At 39.4% G+C, this 21,243-nt stretch overlaps 1 protein-coding gene across 6 annotated transcripts in view; it reads left to right on the top strand.

Annotated features, from left to right (window-relative positions):
* LOC129640271 (dedicator of cytokinesis protein 11) overlaps positions 1-21,243 on the top strand; it is a 223,093-nt gene that overhangs the window by 172,095 nt on the left and 29,755 nt on the right. For all 6 annotated transcript variants that reach the window (XM_055565486.1, XM_055565485.1, XM_055565481.1 and 3 more), the window contains 4 exons: positions 291-473; positions 4,086-4,199; positions 6,491-6,706; positions 6,795-6,852. In XM_055565486.1, coding sequence (XP_055421461.1) covers positions 291-473; positions 4,086-4,199; positions 6,491-6,706; positions 6,795-6,852 — 571 coding nt within the window. The remainder of the gene's footprint in view (positions 1-290; positions 474-4,085; positions 4,200-6,490; positions 6,707-6,794; positions 6,853-21,243) is intronic.

Genomic DNA, 21,243 nt, shown 5'->3' on the forward strand with positions numbered 1-21,243 from the left:
AATATAAAGCAAAAGAGTAAGTAATGCAGATTGGCCTTCCCATTTTTATGGCCCAAATTGAGACCATCCTCATGAAATGAGTCATCATTTCAGTCGTTCATTAATACATGCTAGTCTTTATGTTTTTATCTAGCTTGGGTTCTCCAGAGGGGTGCCCTAATCTTATGTTGATTGTGTATCCTCAACGCACCCAGCTTAGTTTTAGGGAGAATACTGTAGGCACTTGATAGTTGATTGATTTCTGTTTCATGGTTTTTCAGATAATTCTTTATGTTTTTCCTATTGTTTAGTTTCCCTCGGCCTTTTTCAAAGGAAGGGTAAACATGTGTGCTGCATTTTGCTACGAGGTTTTAAAGTGCTGCACGTCAAAGATTAGCTCAACCAGGAATGAAGCCTCTGCGCTTTTGTATCTTCTGATGAGAAACAACTTTGAATACACCAAAAGGAAAACCTTTTTAAGGACACATCTGCAGGTCAGTGAAAACCGAAGCTTCTCTTTCTTCTGTTCAATCTTTCGCCTCTCTACATTAAGATCTAGAGCTCCCCAGTCTAATACAAAGCTATTAGCCACAGGTGGCCATCTAGTACTTGAAATGTGTCTAGTCTCAATTCCGGACATATTGACTTTTGAACATTTAGTGCAAAGAAGTAAAATATCTCAATTGCTTTATATTGACTATATGTTGAAATGATATTTTGGATATATTGGTTTAAGTAAAATAAATCAAAATTCCCTTGTGTCGTTTTACTTTTTAATGTGGCTGCTAGACAATTCAATATTACACATGTGACTCATATCCTATTTCTACTGGACAACACGGCTTGAGAACAGAGATATTAAGAGCATAGTTTTCAGATCCCACAAGTATCACATACTGTGTGACCTTAGCAAGGACTTCTTTAGTCTCTCAGTACCTCAGATGCTTCATAAGTAAAACAGTGGTAAATATCCATACCTACCTCATATGGTTATGGTGAGTATTAAAGAGATGATTAAGTAACAAATGAAGTTACTTGTGTTTTATCATGTTCCAGCATGCCGAGTTAGTTAAGAAATGAGTGAAGTCTCAAAGTTTAGTGGAAAAAATGGACTTTGGAAACATACCTACCTGGACTTAAATCATAGCTTAGCTACTTACTTAATATGTGACTTTAAGGAAGTTACTCCGGAGAAGGCAATGGCACCCCACTCCAGTACTCTTGCCTGGAAAATCCCATGGATGGAGGAGCCTGGTGGGCTGCAGTCCATGGGGTCGCTAAGAGTCGGACATGACTGAGCGACTTTACTTTTACTTTTCACTTTCATGCATTGGAGAAGGAAATGGCAGCCCACTCTAGTGTTCTTGCCTGGAGAGTCCCAGGGACGGGGGAGCCTGGTGGGCTGCCGTCTATGGAGTTGCACAGAGTCGGACACGACTGAAGCGACTTAGCAGCAGTGGCAGGGAAGTTACTCAGTTTGTCTTAACTATTTGCCTCATCTGTAAAATGACGCCAAGTATGTTTTAGCTTGTGGGGTTTATAATGACGGTTAAAAATAAAGTGTGTGTAGTGCCAGGCACAAAATGCCTAGCTCAGAATAGACACTTAGTATATGGCAGTTGTTATTCAACATCTCCATAATTTTTGCTTATGTGATGAAACAGGTGTGAACTGAAACACAGTTGGGAGTTCTTGGCTCAGTTGCCCTCTTTGTAATATGGGAAATGCTTGGTCATATTTCTATCTGTCCTGCCATGGTCAGTCCCATTGCATTTGTTTGTTGGAGACTGGGTTATAAATAAAGAAACGGCCATAAGTAGCTTTTTAGAAATGTCATGAGAGATGTGAAACTCTGATAGAAGTATATGCTTTCTGTAAAATGTTGTATCTAGTTATTTTTGGATACTAGGTCTAGCATTATATGTTAGGGTGTCTAATACTTGCTTTCATAGAGATGTCACTTGAATACCACCTTCTTCCAAAGCATTTCTGCAAATAGTGTGCTGATATTTTTGAATTTCCCTATTAGGGTCCATTCTTCTGTGTTAAAGCATCAATTTGTCTAAAGTCCTATATTCAAATAGAAATGAATTAATAAATTGCAGACTCTGGTTCTAAGTGCTAAATAAACTGATTAACTTCTAGTATTATGATTATGATCTTTTAAATCCTCACAACACTCTATAATGTAGGTATTGTTATTATCCCTATATTGCCTTTAAGGAAAGTGAGGCACAGGGGGTTAATTCATTTTCTCAAAGGCATTCAGTGCATAATTGATAAAGTCAAAGTTTGAATCTAGGTCAGTTGGACTCAAGAGCCTACACCCAACTCCTACAGCATCTTGCTTATCAGGGCCAGGGGTAAAGCTTCTGGCCACTAACACCTTAGCCTGAATCATATAAGCATTCATTAAAGGGAGCCTGAGAGATTTAAAAGCACCATGCATACATGCTCAGTTGCTTCAGTCGTGTCTGACTCTTTGTGACCCTATGGACTACAGATCACCAGGCTCCTCTCTTCATGGGATTCTCCAGCCAAAAATACTGGAGTGGCTTGCCATGCCTTCTTCCAGGGCATCTTCCTGACCCTGGGATCAAACTGACATCTCCTGCACTGCAGGCAGATTCTTTACAGCTGAGCCATCATTGAGGCCTAGAAGCACCATTACATGGCATTATACTGTTATCATTATGTAATGTATAGGCTATAACATGTACTACTGTCTATAAACTATTTAGATAGGCCCTAGTCAGAAACAAAGGAGAGAGCTGAGGCACTGGAGTTGGAAGTCCAGCACACTGAGATAGACTAGTGAAAAGAAATAAGAAACCATCAAAGAAATGTCATTTATTCCCAACTTTGCCAAAACTACTAACTAGCAAACATACTGAAGGTAGATACCTGTATCTACCATTGTATCAGTTCACTAATTATGAAAACGGTTTCAGGTCTAGATGTGCTATGAGGTTGGAAGATTTTTCACATCAAACCAAGAGAACTCTGAATAAAATTTGAAACTAGGAACCTCCATTGATCTATAATTCTGGTTTTGTGCCAATACCATACTGTCTTGATTACTGTAGCTTTGTAGTATAGTCAGAAGTCAGCAAGGTTGATTCCTCTAGCTCCATTTATCTTTCTCAAGGTTGCTTTGGCTATTTGGGGTCTTTTGTGTTTCCGTACATATTGTAAAATTTTTTGTTCTAGTTCTGTGAAAAATGCCATTGGTAATTTGATAGGGATTGCATTGCATCTGTAGATTGCTTTGGGTAGTATGGGTATGGTCATTTTCACAACATTGATTTTTTTTCCAATCCACGAACATGGTGTATCTCTCCATCTATTTGTGTTGTGTTTGATTTCTTTCATCAGTGTCTTATAGTTTTCTGCCTTTGAGTCTTTTGTCCCTTTAGGTAGGTTTATTCCTAGGTTTTTACTCTTGTTGTTGAAGTAGTGAAGGAGTTGTTCCTTAATTTCTCTCTGATTTTTCATTGTTAGTGTATAGGAATGCAAGGGATTTCTCTGTATTAAGTTTGTTTGTATCTTGTAGCTTTACTGAAGTTGATATTTCTTTTTTATGATATGGCTTTGTCTTTAGCTTAAAAAAATTTTTTTTGTTTATGTTTACCTGTGCTGGATTCTTCATTGCTGTGTAGCCCTTTCTCTATTTGCAATGAGTAGGGGCTGCTCGTCATTGCTGTGTGCCAGCTTCTCATTGCAGTGGCTTCTCATGTTGCAGAGCATGGACTCTAGGACACGCAGGCTTCAGTAGCCGTGGCATGTGGGCTCAGTAGTTATAGCTCACGGGCTCCTGAGTGCAGACGCACTAGTTGTGGCGCAGTGCTCTGTGGCATGTGGATCTTCCCGAACCAGGAATCGAACCCATGTCTCCAGCATTGGCAGGCAGATTCTGAAGCCCCTACCATTGCTGTTTCAATAGAAGAATTTAAACCCCTCATATAAGAAGAAAGCAGCTTTTCTTGGAACTCTAATATCTTTAAAAGAAGCATTTTGTATGAATGCCTATGGGTTTGTACATTGAAGAAAACAAGCAACATGTGTTCAAAAGACATTTGAAAGATGGTGTTTTCTTCTTTCCACAGATAATAATTGCTGTAAGCCAGCTGATAGCAGATGTAGCACTAAGTGGAGGATCAAGATTTCAGGAGTCTTTATTCATTATCAATAACTTTGCAAACAGTGACAGACCTATGAAGGTATGTTCTCACTGTAAGTGAAAAATTAGAACCATGTTCACTCTCAGGGGAGTTTCACTTCTCAAGGTAAACTGTGCATTGGATTCATAACTTTTATATAGTATCAAGTGTACAGAATGTGAGCTTCACAGGTCAAGGCTTTGTCTAGTCCATCCCTGTACCTCTAGCTCCTAGAACACTGCCAGGTACACAGTAAATATTCAGTATTAGTTGAATGGATGGATGAATGACTATACTGTGTATACTTAATTATGATAGGATTTGAATTTTTTCTGGGGTTGAGTTTTAAACTCACTCAACAAAGAAATGGGTTTTTTTCAACCGTTGTTACCATTTATAAGATTGGTTAATTAAACACTGAGTTGGAAATTTCACAAAACATCACTTTCTAGAGTTGCTGATAGCTGCTGGATCCTTTGTCAGCAGATGAGAAATGGCACAGAAGGGATTCATTACTACATGATATTCTGAGATGAAAGAATTATCTGTTAACTGGGGCTTGCCAGAGATACTCATTGGCAAACCCATGTTCAAGGCTATCGTTCTTAGGTAGCCGTTGGCTGAGGTAAAACCCATGACCCTGACCACCACTCCTCAGACCTACCTATATATTTAAAACCTAAAACATTGTAAAAGTTTATTTGTTGTTCTGTTGTATGGAGAGTAGGTTGTGTTCTTCAGTGATGTACATGTAGAAGGGAAGAAGACTCCTTTGCCAATAGAGAATGTTTCCTCCCAGAGGAATCGTCCCTGTTCTTGGGAAAGGTCATCTTCCAGCATAATTTGACAATTTGTGTAAAATCTGGAAAAAAAAAGTTTGCAGTCATAGCATACTTGATGTTTGGGATGTGTCGAATCTTTGTACCAAAACATATTCCTATAGGAATGTTGCTTAGACTGAAAAAAACAAAAAACACTGAATAGTGCCAGCCAGTCTCAGGCTGGGAAAATAGAACTTTTCAGCCAGTTCAAACTTTTCAGCCAGTTCTACTGGTTCTTTAGGAAATCAGTATATGCTCCAACTAATCCCATGAGCACAGAAATAGCTTATGTCCTTTAGCATCTTTTACTCATACCCTAAGAGTATTTTCCATTTTTTACCTTCCTTAATTCCATGTTATATAAAAGTTAGACTGCCAGCTTTTTCAAAGTAAATGGGGTTTGTTTTAGCCCTCCGTGATAGGAAATCTTTTTCATGACTCATTTGTGAAATGACAGTTTTATTCTGGTAGGGCAATCATTACCAATAAACTCTATTACAACAAAGGTATAGCTTTCTCCCAGTAAATTAAACCTCTATTAATGTATATGAAGAGACTTTATACACACACACACACACACACACACACACACACACACACAAACACACACACACACACCAATAACAATTTTTAAAAGTCATCTTTAAAGAAGACTCTCTTGAAAATTATTTTCTCCACCTTTGGTGATATTCACATTGAAAAGCTCCCTAAGGCCTGTACCTGTCCCTACTCCTCTTCTCAGAACCCGACATATAATTGTGATTACTCCAGTGGGGTGAATAGGAAACTCTAACTTCCTATTTTTGAAGACAAAAGCAACCCTTTAAGAGAAAGTAATGATGTATTTAACTTCTTCAGAGTGTTCTGTGATTCATAAACTCTTATTTCCATAATTGGAAATTGGTTTTCATGTTAATGCATATGGAAGTGGGTCGATGGAAGAGTGACTAAGGTCATGAGCTCTGTAGCCTAACTGCGTGGATGTCAGTCCTGTCTCTACCACTTACCAACTTCATGACTTTGGCCAGACTACTTAACTGCTGTGTATCTCAGTTTTCCCACTGGTAAAATGAATTATGATAGTCTTAATTCATAATGTTGTTATAAAGTTTAAACATGTAAAGTGCCCTGGCCTCTGCTTGGTACATAGTAAGATACCAATTTTTAGTTACTATTGTAACTAAAATTACACAGTAAAAGTGAATATGGATTACCTTAATTGACATTGAATTGACAGCAGAGGAGGTGGGGTTCAAAACCAGATAGTCTGGCTCCAGAGTCTGTACTTTTATGTGTTAGGAATATACTACCATCAAACTCAGTGCTTTTGAAGCCTGAGATAGTAGAATATTGTTTAAAGAATTAATTTAAAACTCTTTAGGCATGCCTACATGCCAAGAACCAAGAACCTAATACCAAGATTCCTCACAAGGGGTAAAAGTTCTATGTTATTCCCAGGATGGGCTGCTTAGGCTTAGAGCACACGGATAACATTGAAAAACATGTCTTTTTTGTTTGTTTTGATATTAGGCAACTGCTTTTCCCTCAGAAGTCAAAGACTTGACCAAGAGAATCCGTACTGTTCTTATGGCCACAGCTCAAATGAAGGAGCATGAGAAGGACCCCGAAATGCTAATTGATCTCCAGTATAGTTTAGCCAAGTCCTACGCAAGTACCCCAGAGCTCAGGAAAACCTGGCTTGATAGCATGGCCAAGATTCATATAAAAAATGGAGATTTTTCAGAGGTAACTACTTATGACTTTGTCCTAAACACAAGCCTTCCCAAACCCCTGGAGCACAATCTCACGGTTCCTTTTTTGTCTCCTTTTCCAGGCAGCAATGTGTTATGTCCATGTAGCAGCTTTGGTTGCAGAGTTTCTTCATCGAAAAAGTAAGATATTTCTGTTCATCAAGTCAAGGAGAACTTCAGTTAGCCCAAGGAGTTTTATCTTTGTAGCTTGCAGCTATGAATGGGATATGATTGAGCTCTGAAAATATGCTCACCTTTCATCTCGCTCACTGTTGAACAGAAGTTGTTCTAAAAGAAAACTGGATTGTTCATTTGCCTTCTGCTTTCATTAAGAGTGCAAGAATAAGTTAAATAGTACAGAGCCAGGCCTGATGCCCAATTTCCAAGACTGTCTCCCTGGAAGACTGCCACAGATTAAATTCTTCTCAGGGCTTATGGGAAGCTCTGGATAATATACATCACTTATTTTCCCCTGTCTGCCCCAACTTTACCAACAACTGTCCACGAATTATATCTCTACAGCCATTTTAGTATAACTGTATCTTGGTATTAAAAGGGAGTTGAGAGGACTTCCCTGCACTCCCAGTGCAGGGCTCATGTTCTGTTCCTGGTCAGGAAATCAGATCCTTCATGCCGCAACTAAAGGTCTCACCTGCTACGACTAAGACCCAGTGCAGGCAAAGAAAGAAAGAAAGATATTTTTAAAAATGCTAAAAAGACAAAAATGGGAGTTTACATATCAGCTATATGGCCCTATAATATGTCGTTTGTTTGTATACCCATCTCAAGAACAATTTGGCATCCATACATGCAGGAAGTGCCTTTGTGGGAGCTGTGGCATCCAGCCCCACATACCAAGGGCCCTGGGAGGAATTTTACCCACCCATGTATCAGGTAATGGGCAGACAGACCTGTGTTCTGTCTGTGGACCTTGCAGTGGCCTATGAGCTGGCTCCAGCCCCTGTCAGCTGCAGTCTAGGATCCCCTGGAGAATACTTGCTTTAGATAATCACCCACAGACAAGAAAGCCTTGGGGGAAGTCCAGAAGTCCAGTGGAGAAGTTCCAGCATGCTATTGGAGCAAGAATTATACAAGTTTGAATGCATTGAAGAGGGTAAGAGGAATAGTTTGATTTATTCATGTCACCTTTTCCACAGGGTGGCACAGCTCAGTGCCAAGAGAGACTTTCTCACCTTTGATTTCTAATGCATGGAAAAGTGAGAGCATATGAAGGGGTGCTGTGTTTCCCAGCAGCACAGGATGCTCCCAAAGAGGCCCATTTCTCTCTTGCTCCATCTAGAGTAGTGAGTTGTGAGCTGAATGATGGAGGCAGGAAGAGGCTGAGGGAGCAGCAGATAGGATTCTTAGAGTGCATTACACGCAAACAGACCCTACTAACCACATCATGGACTCCATGAAAAAGCCTGCCAACAGATCCCTAGAGATATTTAGCCTGTGGACCCCCCACTGGCCCACAGGCACCTCCTGTGCTCCATGTGCTCAGCCGCACTCTCCTCCATCCTGTAGCTGGATGTGTGTGCTTGCTGCTGAAGGCAGTGAGCGTCAGCTCTCACAGAGGGCTAGTGAGCTTGTGCAGAAAGCCAGCCAGAGTTTGTGGGCCTGGGAGAGACCACAAGTAGCACCACCATTGGGAAATCAAATGAGACACTGTTAGCACCTGGCCTTGTGTGTTACATGATGGAGAAAAAACATATGTGCTCATGAATTCTGTCATATATGGGAGCCAGAATTGCAGAGCAGGTGTATCCATAGAAGGTCTGTGAAAGCCTCAGAATCCCTAGCAGGACAGATGGAAAGTATTTCTCACCCTCAGTCAGTAAAATTGGTTGAAGGTGGCTGCCATTTAAAATGTGAAGATAGTAATGCAAAATTTCAAGGAACATGAAAAATGAAGGAAATATGACACCTCCAAAGGATCATAATAATCTTATAGTAAGAAAGACATGGAGAGCTGCAATTTATCTAATAAAGAATTCAAAATAGCTTTTCTAAGGAAGCTCAATGAGCTACAATAAAACAGAAAATTTAGCAAAATCAGGAAAGTAATACACAGATAAAATGAGGAGTTAAACAGAGATGGAAATCTCATAAAAAGAACCAAACATTTTCTGGCACTTATGAATACAATGAATGAAGTTAAAACTGAAATAGAGAGTATTAAAAACAGAATGGATCAAGGAGAAGAAATAATCTGCATTAAAATACTAGACCTTTGAAATTATTGAGGCAGAGGAGAAGATAAGGATGAAGAGTAAAGAAAGCATATGTGATCTGTGGGATGCTATCAGCAGAAACCTTACAGGCTAGGAGAGGGTAGGATGATATTTTTCAAGTTCTGAAAGGAAAAAATAACTGCCAACCAAGGATACTTCATCCAGCAAATTTGTCCTTCAGAAATGGACAGATGAGTACTTTTCCAGGAAAACAAAAGCTGAGGGAGTCCATCACCACTAGACCTGTCTTCCAAGAAATGCTGAGAAAAGTTCTTCCTGTTGATGTGAAAGGATGCTAATTAGTACTATGGAAACATGAAATGGATCCATATGAATGGATGAAGAAGACAAGGCACATGTAGTCAATGGAAAGAAGGGAATCCTACCATTTGTTACAACACGGCTGGACCTTGAGGATATCATGCTAAGTGAAATAAATCTGAGAAAGAGAAAGACAAATACTGTACAATCTTACTTATACGTGGAATCTTAAGCCAAACTTGGAGCTGCAGAAAGTAGAATGGTGGTAGCCAGAGGGGTGCCAAAAGTAGGGCGATTTTGGTCAAAGGGTACAAATTTCCACCTACAGGATGAATATGTTCTGGATATCTAATGTATATAGTGATTACAGTGAAGTAGATTTTGGTATATACTTGAACGTTGCTAAGAAAGTAGGTCTTGAATGTTTTTACTCTGTCCAAAATGGTAACTATGTGTGGTGATGAACTCTAGTGTGGTAATCACTTCACAATATATACATGTATCAAATGAACACATACACCTTAAATGTACACAGTGATCATAACAATTGTGTCTCATTAGAGCTGGGGCTGGTATAGGGCTGGCAGGGGGGCATCCACAAAAGGAGGCATGGTCTTAAAGGGCTCAGGATTCCACAAGTCTAATTCAGGAATCTGCCTGAAAGCTTCTCTTTCCAAAATTAGTGTTGTTGAGTACTGTAACAACTACTTAAATAGTAAATCAGTTGAGTTAAGAGAACAGATACACATATATGTATGGCTGCGCCCTTTGCTGTCCACCTGAAACTGTCACAGGATTATTATCTGGCTCTACTCCAATACAAAATAAAAAGTTTTTAAAAACTGATTGACATTGGGCACTGCAAAGACATCTCCTACTGTCGATCATAATTGCCAAGCTATTGGGTTGGCCAAAAACTTCATTTTGGTTTCTTGTAACATCATATGGAAAACCCCAAAAGAACTTTTTGGCCAACTCAGTATTTCCTTGAAGGCAGTCAAATGAGTAACATTACTGGAAAATGAAGCCATCTTGTGGAAGTCACATCACTCTGGTTTTGGCTATGAGAACACAACCATGTTTTATATTTTAATTCCAAAATTTCTGTAGTTAACCAGGTATTTTTCTTCACAAACAAAATGGCATAACTAAAATGATCCATTTTATTTGCATATTAAATTAACCACCTTCTGTTTGGTACTGAATTTCTTTTCAACAATCATATGTTTGAAATTGACATGCTCTAGTATTTTCTTTTTAGTACATATGTGGTTTTAAAGTGGAGAACAAGATTAAGTATCAAAAGAAGGCCTTGTTTGAGGCTTTTCCCTACATCACTGGTATGCCTGTGAAATTGCCGTAAAAACAAATACTGAAATTGCACATCTGCAGTTAACAATAAACTAACAAATATGAAACCCCTAAACACAACTAATTAAGGTTTTAGGTATGTCTTTCAGATATATAAGGTGAATATTATCTCATCTTTTCAATTAGTAGAAATTTGAAATAAGAGTTTTATGTCTACTAAGTATAAACCTACACCCATTCGATATTGAAAATAGTTAACTATATTAAAGTATTTCCTTATAATTTTTTCAGAGGGGCAAAGACCTTAAAACTAAGCAAAAATCAAGAATTATTTCTCTCCATTATCAGTTCTTAAGCTTTAGAATTTTAACTATAGGATTGGAGAAAACAGGAACTGAAATATATAAATTTGCTGTGAATTTTTTTGGACATTAGCTTGAGGCAGCCAGCCTGAACAGCAAACAATGTGACATGTTTCAAGAAGTGGAAACAGTGCTTTTAACCGATCGTTTAAATACTTATTTTACAAAACCTTCAAGGGTTGTGGTTTTGTTTGTTTGTTTGTTTCAGAATTTATCCTTTGTAGAAATCAAAGAGCCCTTCTCTGCACAGGAAAAGATGTTTTGCATTTTAACAAAAGTAATGTTAAATTTAGGAGAAGTTTACATGTTTATTTATAGGTACCATCCATTTTTAAGCCTGTAAAATTCTACTCACTTAAACTAGAAAATCTTATTCTGAAATTGTGGCAGTAGTAAAATCCTTCGAGTTTCCCTCCCTTCACTTCTTTCATTCCAATGATCTGAAACACCTGATTTTGTTAATTTTCTGATTAAAGTAAGATAGTCATGCCAAGCTAAACCACTAGTGTTAAAACACAAGTTAAAATCTTAATCTGTTAACCTGTCTTCTAGTCTGAGAAATTCATAACCTAGGTAAGACCTGGATATTCACAAAGTAAATAAAAGTACATTTGAGTGCAGGACTGAAAGAAAAATTTCCATTTACACTTAAGACAAAGTTATTTATCAAAAATAATAGAGCAATTGTAGAAGCCTTTGATTTCTGTCAAATATCCTTTTATGATTAAGACAAAATCTCTGACATATCAATTGCCAAAATTTTTCAGTTTTCTCAACGTTGTATGCAATTTCTCTTGAAGTCATCATAAAGCTTTCTTTTTCATCAAGATGCAATGAAATGCTACAGCTGATGCATTGGAGACAGATGTTCTCCTGTTTAGAGTTTTTGTTTTTTTTTAATATTTTTAAATTTTATTTTATTTTTAAACTTTACATAATTGTATTAGTTTTGCCAAATATCAAAATGAATCCGCCACAGGTATACATGTGTTCCCCATCCTGAACCCTCCTCCCTCCTCCCTCCCCATTCCATCCCTCTGGGTCGTTCCAGTGCACCAGCCCCAAGCATGCAGTATCGTGCATCGAACCTGGACTGGCAACTCATTTCATACATGATATTTTACATGTTTCAATGCCATTCTCCCAAATCTTCCCACCCTCTCCCTCTCCCACAGAGTCCATAAGACTGTTCTATACATCAGTGTCTCTTTTGCTGTCTCATACACAGGGTTACTGTTACCATCTTTCTAAATTCCATATATATGCGTTAGTATACTGTATTGGTGTTTTTCTTTCTGGCTTACTTCACTCTGTATAATAGGCTCCAGTTTCATCCACCTCATTAGAACTGATTCAAATATATTCTTTTTAATGGCTGAGTAATACTCCATTGTGTATATGTACCATTGCTTTCTTATCCATTCATCTGCTGATGGACATCTAGGTTGCTTCCATGTCCTGGCTATTATAAACAGTGCTGCGATGAACATTGGGGTACACGTGTCTCTTTCCCTTCTGGTTCCCTCAGTGTGTATGCCCAGCAGTGGGATTGCTGGATCATAAGGCAGTTCTATTTCCAGTTTTTTAAGGAATCTCCACACTGTTCTCCATAGTGGCTGTACTAGTTTGCATTCCCACCAACAGTGTAAGAGGGTTCCCTTTTCTCCACACCCTCTCCAGCATTTATTACTTGTAGACTTTTGGATGGCAGCCATTCTGACTGGTGTGAAATGGTACCTCATAGTGGTTTTGATTTGCATTTCTCTGATAATGAGTGATGTTGAGCATGTTTTCATGTGTTTGTTAGCCATCTGTATGTCTTCTTTGGAGAAATGTCTATTTAGTTCTTTGGCCCATTTTTTGATTGGGTCATTTATTTTTCTGGAGTTGAGCTGTAGGAGTTGCTTGTATATTCTCGAGATTAGTTGTTTGTCAGTTGCTTCATTTGCTATTATCTTCTCCCATTCTGAAGGCTGTCTTTTCACCTTGCTAATAGTTTCCTTTGATGTGCAGAAGCTTTTAAGGTTAATTAGGTCCCATTTGTTTATTTTTGCTTTTATTTCCAATATTCTGGGAGGTGGGTCATAGAGGATCCTGCTGTGATGTATGTGGGAGAGGGTTTTGCCTATGTTCTCCTCTAGGAGTTTTATAGTTTCTGGTCTTACGTTTAGATCTTTAATCCATTTTGAGTTTATTTTTGTGTATGGTGTTAGAAAGTGTTCTAGTTTCATTCTTTTACAAGTGGTTGACCAGAGTTCCCAGCACCACTTGTTAAAGAGATTGTCTTTCATCCATTGTATATTCTTGCCTCTGTCAAAGATAAGGTGTCCATATGTGCGTGGATTTATCTCTGGGCTTTCTATTTTGTTCCATTGATCTATATTTCTGTCTTTGTGCCAGTACCATACTGTCTTGATAACTCTGGCTTTGTAGTAGAGCCTGAAGTCAGGTAGGTTGATTCCTCCAGTTCCATTCTTCTTTCTCAAGATCGCTTTGGCTATTCGAGCCTGAAGTCAGGTAGGTTGATTCCTCCAGTTCCATTCTTCTTTCTCAAGATCGCTTTGGCTATTCAAGGTTTTTTGTATTTCCATACAAATTGTGAAATTATTTGTTCTAGCTCTGTGAAGAATGCTGTTGGTAGCTTGATAGGGATTGCATTGAATCTATAGATTGCTTTGGGTAGTATACTCATTTTCACTATATTGATTCTTCCAATCCATGAACATGGTATATTTCTCCATCTGTTAGTGTCCTCTTTGATTTCTTTCACCAGTGTTTTATAGTTTTCTATATATAGATCTTTAGTTTCTTTAGGTAGATATATTCCTAAGTATTTTATTCTTTCCGTTGCAATGGTGAATGGAATTGTTTCCTTAATTTCTCTTTCTGTTTTCTCATTATTAGTGTATAGGAATGCAAGGGATTTCTGGGTGTTGATTTTATATCCTGCAACTTTACTATAGTCATTGATTAGTTCTAGTAATTTTCTGGTGGAGTCTTTAGGGTTTTCTATGTAGAGGATCATGTCATCTGCAAACAGTGAGAGCTTTACTTCTTCTTTTCCAATTTGGATTCCTTTTATTTCTTTTTCTGCTCTGATTGCTGTGGCCAAAACTTCCAAAACTATGTTGAATTGTAATGGTGAAAGGGGCACCCTTGTCTTGTTCCTGACTTAGAGGAAATGCTTTCAATTTTTCACCATTGAGGATAATGTTTGCTGTGGGTTGTCATATATAGCTTTTATTATGTTGAGGTATGTTCCTTCTATTCCTGCTTTCTGGGGAGTTTTTATCATAAATGGATGTTGAATTTTGTCAAAGGCTTTCTCTGCATCTATTGAGATAATCATATGGTTTTTATTTTTCAATTTGTTAATGTGGTGTGTTACATTGGTTGATTTGTGGATATTGAAGAGTCCTTGCATCCCTGGGATAAAGCGCACTTGGTCATGGTGTATGATCTTTTTAATGTGTTGTTGGATTCTGATTGCTAGAATTTTGTTAAGGATTTTTGCATCTATGTTCATCAGTGATATTGGCCTGTAGTTTTCTTTTTTTGTGGGATCTTTGTCAGGTTTTGGTATTAGGGTGATGGTGGCCTCATAGAATGAGTTTGGAAGTTTACCATCCTCTGCAATTTTCTGGAAGAGTTTGAGCAGGACAGTTGTTAGCTCTTCTCTAAATTTTTGGTAGAATTCAGCTGTGAAGCCGTCTGGACCTGGGCTTTTGTTTGCTGGAAGATTTTTGATTACAGTTTCAATTTCCGTGCTTGTGATGGGTCTGTTAAGATTTTCTATTTCTTCCTGGTCGAGTTTTGGAAAGTTGTACTTTTCTAAGAATTTGTCCATTTCTTCCACATTGTCCATTTTATTGGCATATAATTGTTGATAGTATTCTCTTATGATCCTTTGTATTTCTGTGTTGTCTTTTGTGATCTCTCCATTTTCATTTCTAATTTTATTGATTTGATTTTTTTCCCTTTGTTTCTTGATGAGTCTGGCTAATGGTTTGTCAATTTTATTTATCCTTTCAAAAAACCAGCTTTTGGTTTTGTTGATTTTTGCTATGATCTCTTTTGTTTCTTTAGTATTTATTTCTGCTCTAAGTTTTAAGATTTCTTTCCTTCTACTAACTCTGGGGTTCTTCATTTCTTCCTTTTCTAGTTGCTTTAGGTGTAGAGTTAGGTTATTTATTTGACTTTTTTCTTGTTTCTTGAGGTGTGCCTGTATTGCTATGAACTTTCCCCTTAGGACTGCTTTTACCGTGTCCCACAGGTTTTGGGTTGTTGTGTTTTTGTTTTCATTCGTTTCTATGCAAATTTTGATTTCTTTTTTGATTTCTTCTGTGATTTGTTGGTTATTCAACAGCGTGTTGTTCAGCCTCCATATGTTGGAATTTTTAATAGTTTTTCTCCTGTAATTGAGATATCTAATCTTACTGCATTGTGGTCAGAAAAGATGCTTGGAATGATTTCTATTTTTTTGAATTTACCAAGGCTAGCTTTATGGCCCAGGATGTGATCTATCCTGGAGAAGGTTCCATGTGCGCTTGAGAAAAAGGTGAACTTCATCGTTTTGGGATGAAATGTCCTATAGATATCAATTAGGTCTAACTGGTCTATTGTATCATTTAAAGTTTGTGTTTCCTTGTTAATTTTCCGTTTAGTTGATCTATCCATAGGTGTGAGTGGGGTATTAAAGTCTCCCACTATTATTGTGTTATTGTTAATTTCTCCTTTCATACTTGTTAGCATTTGTCTTACGTACTGCGGTGCTCCCGTGTTTGGTGCATATATATTTATAATTGCTATATCTTCTTCTTGGATTGATCCTTTGATCATTATGTAGTGACCTTCTTTGTCTCTTTTCACAGCCTTTGTTTTAAAGTCTATTTTATCTGATATGAGTATTGCTACTCCTGCTTTCTTTTGGTCCCTATTTGCATGGAAAATCTTTTTCCAGCCCTTCACTTTCAGTCTGTATGTGTCCCCTGTTTTGAGGTGGGTCTCTTGTAGACAACATATCTAGGGGTCTTGTTTTTGTATCCATTCAGCCAGTCTTTGTCTTTTGGTTGGGGCATTCAACCCATTTACGTTTAAGGTAATTACTGATAAGTATGATCCTGTTGCCATTTACTTTATTGTTTTGGGTTTGAATTTATACACCGTTTTTGTGTTTCTTGTCTAGAGAATATCCTTTAGTATTTGTTGGAGAGTTGGTTTGGTGGTGCAGAATTCTCTCAGCTTTTGCTTGTCTGAAAAGCTTTTGATTTCTCCTTCATACTTGAATGAGATCCTTGCTGGGTACAATAATCTGGGCTGTAGGTTATTTTCTTTCATCATTTTAAGTATATCTTGCCATTCCCTCCTGGCTTGAAGAGTTTCTATTGAAAGATCAGCTGTTATCCTTATGGGTATTCCCTTGTGTGTTATTTGTTGTTTTTCCCTTGCTGCTTTTAACATTTGTTTTTTGTGTTTGATCTTTGTTAATTTGATTAATATGTGTCTTGGGGTGTTTCACCTTGGGTTTATCCTGTTTGGGACTCTCTGGGTTTCTTGGACTTGGGTGATTATTTCCTTCCCCATTTTAGGGAAGTTTTCAACTATTATCTCCTCAAGTATTTTCTCATGGTCTTTCTTTTTGTCTTCTTCTTCTGGGACCCCTATGATTCGAATGTTGTAGCGTTTAATATTGTCCTGGAGGTCTCTGAGATTGTCCTCATTTCGTTTAATTCGTTTTTCTTTTATCCTCTCTGATTCATTTATTTCTACTATTGTATCTTCTAATTCACTAATCCTATCTTCTGCCTCTGTTATTCTACTATTTGTTGCCTCCAGAGTGTTTTTAATTTCACTTATTGCATTATTCATTATATATTGACTTTTATTTCTTCTAAGTCCTTGTTAAACCTTTCTTGCATCTTCTCAATCCTTGCCTCCAGGCTATTTATCTGTGATTCCATTTTAATTTCAAGATTTTGGATCAATTTCACTATCATTATTCGGAATTCTTTTTCAGGTAGATTGCCTATCTCTTCCTCTTTTGTTTGGTTTGGTGGGCATTTATCCTGTTCCTTTATCTGCTGGCTATTCCTCTGTCTCTTCATCTTGTTTAAATTGCTGAGTTTGGGGTGTCCTTTCTGTATTCTGGCAGTTTGTGGAGTTCTCTTTATTGTGGCATTTCCTTGCTGTGTGTGGGTTTGTACAGGTGTCTTGTCAAGGTTTCCTGGTTAGGGAAGCTTGTGTCGATGTTCTGGTGGATGGAGCTGTATTTCTTCTCTCTGGAGTGTAATGAAATGTCCAGTAATGAGTTATGAGATGTCTGTGGTTTTGGGGTGACTTTGGGCAGCCTGTATCTTGAAGCTCAGGGCTGTGTTCCTTTGTTGCTGGAGAATTTGCTTGATATGTCTTGCCCTGGGACTTGTTGGCCCTTGTGTGGTGCTTGGTTTCAGTGTTGGTATGGAGGCGTTTGATGAGCTCCTGTCAATTAATGTTCCTTGGAGTCAGGAGTTCCCTGGAGTCAGGGTTTGGACTTAAGCCTCCTACTTCCAGTTATTGGTCTTATTTTTACAGTAGTTTCAAAACTTCTCCTTCTATACAGCACCATTGATAAAACATCTACGTTAAAGATGAAAAGTTTCTCTACTATGAGGGTCACTCAGAGAGGTTCACAGCGTTACATGGAGAAGAGAAGAGGGAGGAGGGAGTTAGAGGTGACCCAAATGAGATGAGGTGGAATCAATAGTGGAGAGAGTGGGCTAGCCAGTAGTCACTTCCTTATGTGCACTCCACAACTGGACCGCTCAGAGATGTTCATGTTGTTATACAGAGAAGAGAAGAAGGAGGAAGGAGACAGAGGTGGCCAGAAGGATAAAAGGGGGAAATGAAAAGGAGGGAGACAGATCCAGCCAGTAATCAGTTCCCTAAGTGTTCTCCACCGTCTGGAACACACAGAAATTCACAGAGTTGGGTAGAGTAGAGAGGGGTTAGGGAGGAGATACAGGCGACCTGGTGGAGAAAACGGAGAGTCCAAAGGGAGAGAGAGCAGTCAAGCCAGTAATCTCGCTCCCTAGTTAAAAATGGGTCTTGAAGATTGGGTTCTTAAAGGTACAAAATTGGTAACAAGTACATAAAAGCAAAAATTAAAAATCTAGAGTAGAGTTTGGAATTTCAAAAATACGATGTTAATGAAAAGAAGAAGGAAAAGAAAGAGAAAAAACGAACAAAGAAAAACAAACAAGGTCACGAAAATTATAAAGAAACTACAGGAACAAAATTGATAACTAATACCAAAAAGCAAAAATTAAAAATCTAGAGTAGAGTTTGGAATTTCAAAAATACAATGTTAAAGAAAAGAAGAAAAAGAAAAAAAAACAGAACATGGTCAAAAAATTATAAAATATATATATGAAGTTTGCTGAAGAAGAAAAAAAATAGGGTCTTTTTTTTTTTGCAAAGTAATAGGTTATAAAAGTGAAAATTGAAGGACAATAGAGGACTTAAAATTAAAAAAAATTAGAAAGAAAGAAAGAAAGATTGATCGTAAAAATAGTAAAAATATATCTAGGTCTTTCTCTGGTTTTGTTGTGAGTATTGTGGGTTCAGTTCATTTTTGGCTAGTTCCTTGGTCCGACTTATATTTCTCAAGATCTATAGGCCCCTTCCTATGTAGTCCGTAGTAACCACAGGGTTTTAATCTATGGCCTGTAGCTTCCAAGGCGTTTCCCTCTGTTATAGCTTCTTCTGTTTGCTGGTCTCTTCAGTGTCTGGTTTCCACCCTGACACAAAGGGGACGGTGGAGGACACTTTTTTTTTTTTTTTTTAGGCTCACTTGTTCAGTCGCGCTGTGGGGAGGGAGGGACGGATGCTGCAAACAAATAACATTGGCGTGCGCTCGCAGTGCCTCAGCCACACTGGGTCTGCCCCCGCTCACGGCGTGTGTAGCCTCCCTGACCACACTGCTTGGGCTCTAGGTTGTTCCGCTGGGAACAATCAGAGGCCGGCCCTGGGCTGACCTCCCAGGCCCAAGCCGCTCAGGTTCAGGCACTCGGGTAGTCCTCTGAGGCGCAGACTCGGTTGGGCCTGCATTTTGTGCTCTTCCCAGGTCCGAGCAGCTCAGGTGATGAGGTGTTTGGCGAGCGCCAATGCTGCGACTTATTGCCTCCCCGCCACTCTGTTATCTGGGTGTAAAACCGGCGCACCTTCTCAGGCAGATGTTGACCGTCCAGACCCCCAAGAAGTTTTAGTTAGCAAAGAAGCCTGCTTACAGTTTTATAGATAGTGTCTCTCTGGGGCTGCGATTGCCCCTCTTCCGGCTCTGGCTGCCTGTCACCGGAAGGAGAAGGTCTGCAGCCGCTTATCTCTGTTCAGTCCTTTGTTCCGTGCGCGGGCCTGGCGGTGTCTTAGGTTAGGGCTGGCTTTTCGCGTGGTAGATATCCCACAGTCTGGTTTGCTAGCCCAAATTATTTCGTTCAGATAGCGCTCAGGACATTCGGGCCAGATTCTTACTCTAAGCGACGCAGCCTGCGCCGCGCTTCCCTGCCCAGTCCCCGCTTGCTAATGGCATGTGCAGGCGTCTGTGCTGCTTCTCCGCTGGGGGAGTTACCGTAGGGCTCGCAATCTGTGATTTTTAATTGTTTATTTATTTTTTTCTCCCTGTTATGTTGCCCTCTGTGCTTCCAAAGCTCGGCACAGATTTGGCAGTGAGAAGGTTTCCTGGTGTTTGGAAACTTCTCTCTTTTTAAGTCTCCCTTCCCAGGATGGAACTCCGTCCCTCCCTCTTTTGTCTCTTTTTTTGTCTTTTATATTTTTTTCCTACCTCCTTTCGAAGAGTTGGGTTGCTTTTCTGGGTGCCTGATGTCCTCTGCCGGCATTCAGAAGTTGTTTTGTGGAATTTACTTGATGTTTAAATTCTCTTTTGATGAATTTGTGGGGGAGAAAGTGTTCTCCCCGTCCTACTCCTCCGCCATCTTGGCTCCTCCCTCCTGTTTAGAGTTTTTAAGAAAATAAATTAGTTTGTCCCATTGGGTGGTCTCCTGAGTGAGCAAAGACTTGGTACCCTGGCATCCCGAAGTGACCACAGAAGACCAGAGAGGGGCCATTTCTAGATCCTGCTTTTCATGCTTCAGGCACTGAACGGAAAGGGAAAGTGGAGAGAGAGGTACAGTGCTCCCTGCCTCACCCCCACCCACAAACTTCTTTCAGCCAGAGCTCTTGCTCTTTGTACCAGAGATCTCAAGGATCTCACTTTCTTCCCTTTTCTAAGTTACCTCTAAGTGGTGATACGAGGTGTTAGTTACTCCCAGTCCCCAAAATACATAATCAAAAAACAGATCTAAATTTCCTTACTTCTACTTTGTCTGCAAACCTCAACATTCTAGGTGTCATTCTCTGGAGACTAGACTCCTGCACCTCTTCCTCTTCTCTTCCTGACACAGTGCACAGCTGTTTTCCCCCAGGGTAGACAAGAATCAAGTGTGCATTCTTCCACCACCACAGAGCATCCGAGATTCAGCAAAGCTTCAGGCCTGTAGAGCTCCATCACCCCAGGAAAAGGAATTTCCTTTCCCATAGAGTCTGTTCTTGTCATGCCTTATAGGGTAATGTTGGTCCCTTTCCCAAGTCTCTATACCCGGATCTGACAGCTTCCATTCTGCGTAGCTTTTCCTTTCCTCAGTTCCTTCCCAGTTACAGCCTTTCCCCTTTAGCCCTCCACTTGAGGCTTATCTCCTAATCCTCTTCTAACTAGCAGTCTTATTTTAGCAAGGGTAGCGTTCCCACCCTCCAAACTCTCCTCCCCTTTGTCCACGGGACCATTCGTGCTCAAGGTAGTGGTCTAGTTGGACAGTTTGCATCTTGCTTGCCCTAGGATAACATCAGGAATACAGAAGCTACAGCTCTGAAGGGCAGAATCAGGAATCCAGGTCACATACCAGAAAGATTTAAAGCAGACCCTTTAAGACCATGTGACATAATGCTACATAGGGCTGCAGAAGAGCCCTCACACAGATATACACTGGCCTAGATTTAGTCACTTGTTTCATCTGAAACAAGACTAAACGAAACAAGACTAAAGGGAATCAAAGTTTTCCCCAAGCCTTTTGAAAGTGAAGTCGCTCAGTCGTGTCTGACTCTCTGTGACCCCATAGACTGTAGCCTACCAGGCTCCTCTGTCCATGGGATTTTCCAGGCAATAGTACTGGAGTGGATTGCCATTTCCTTCTCCAGGGGATCTTCCCAACCCAGGGCTCAAACCCAGGTCTCCTGCATGGTAGACAGACGCTTTACCATCTGAGCCACCAGGGAAGTCCCATAAAAAAAGCATTTTGAAGACCCACAAAAAAAGAGTCCTCTTATCATTGGATAGT

The sequence above is a fragment of the Bubalus kerabau genome, chromosome X (assembly GCF_029407905.1).
Source record: "Bubalus kerabau isolate K-KA32 ecotype Philippines breed swamp buffalo chromosome X, PCC_UOA_SB_1v2, whole genome shotgun sequence".
Classification (NCBI taxonomy): Eukaryota; Metazoa; Chordata; class Mammalia; order Artiodactyla; family Bovidae; genus Bubalus; species Bubalus kerabau.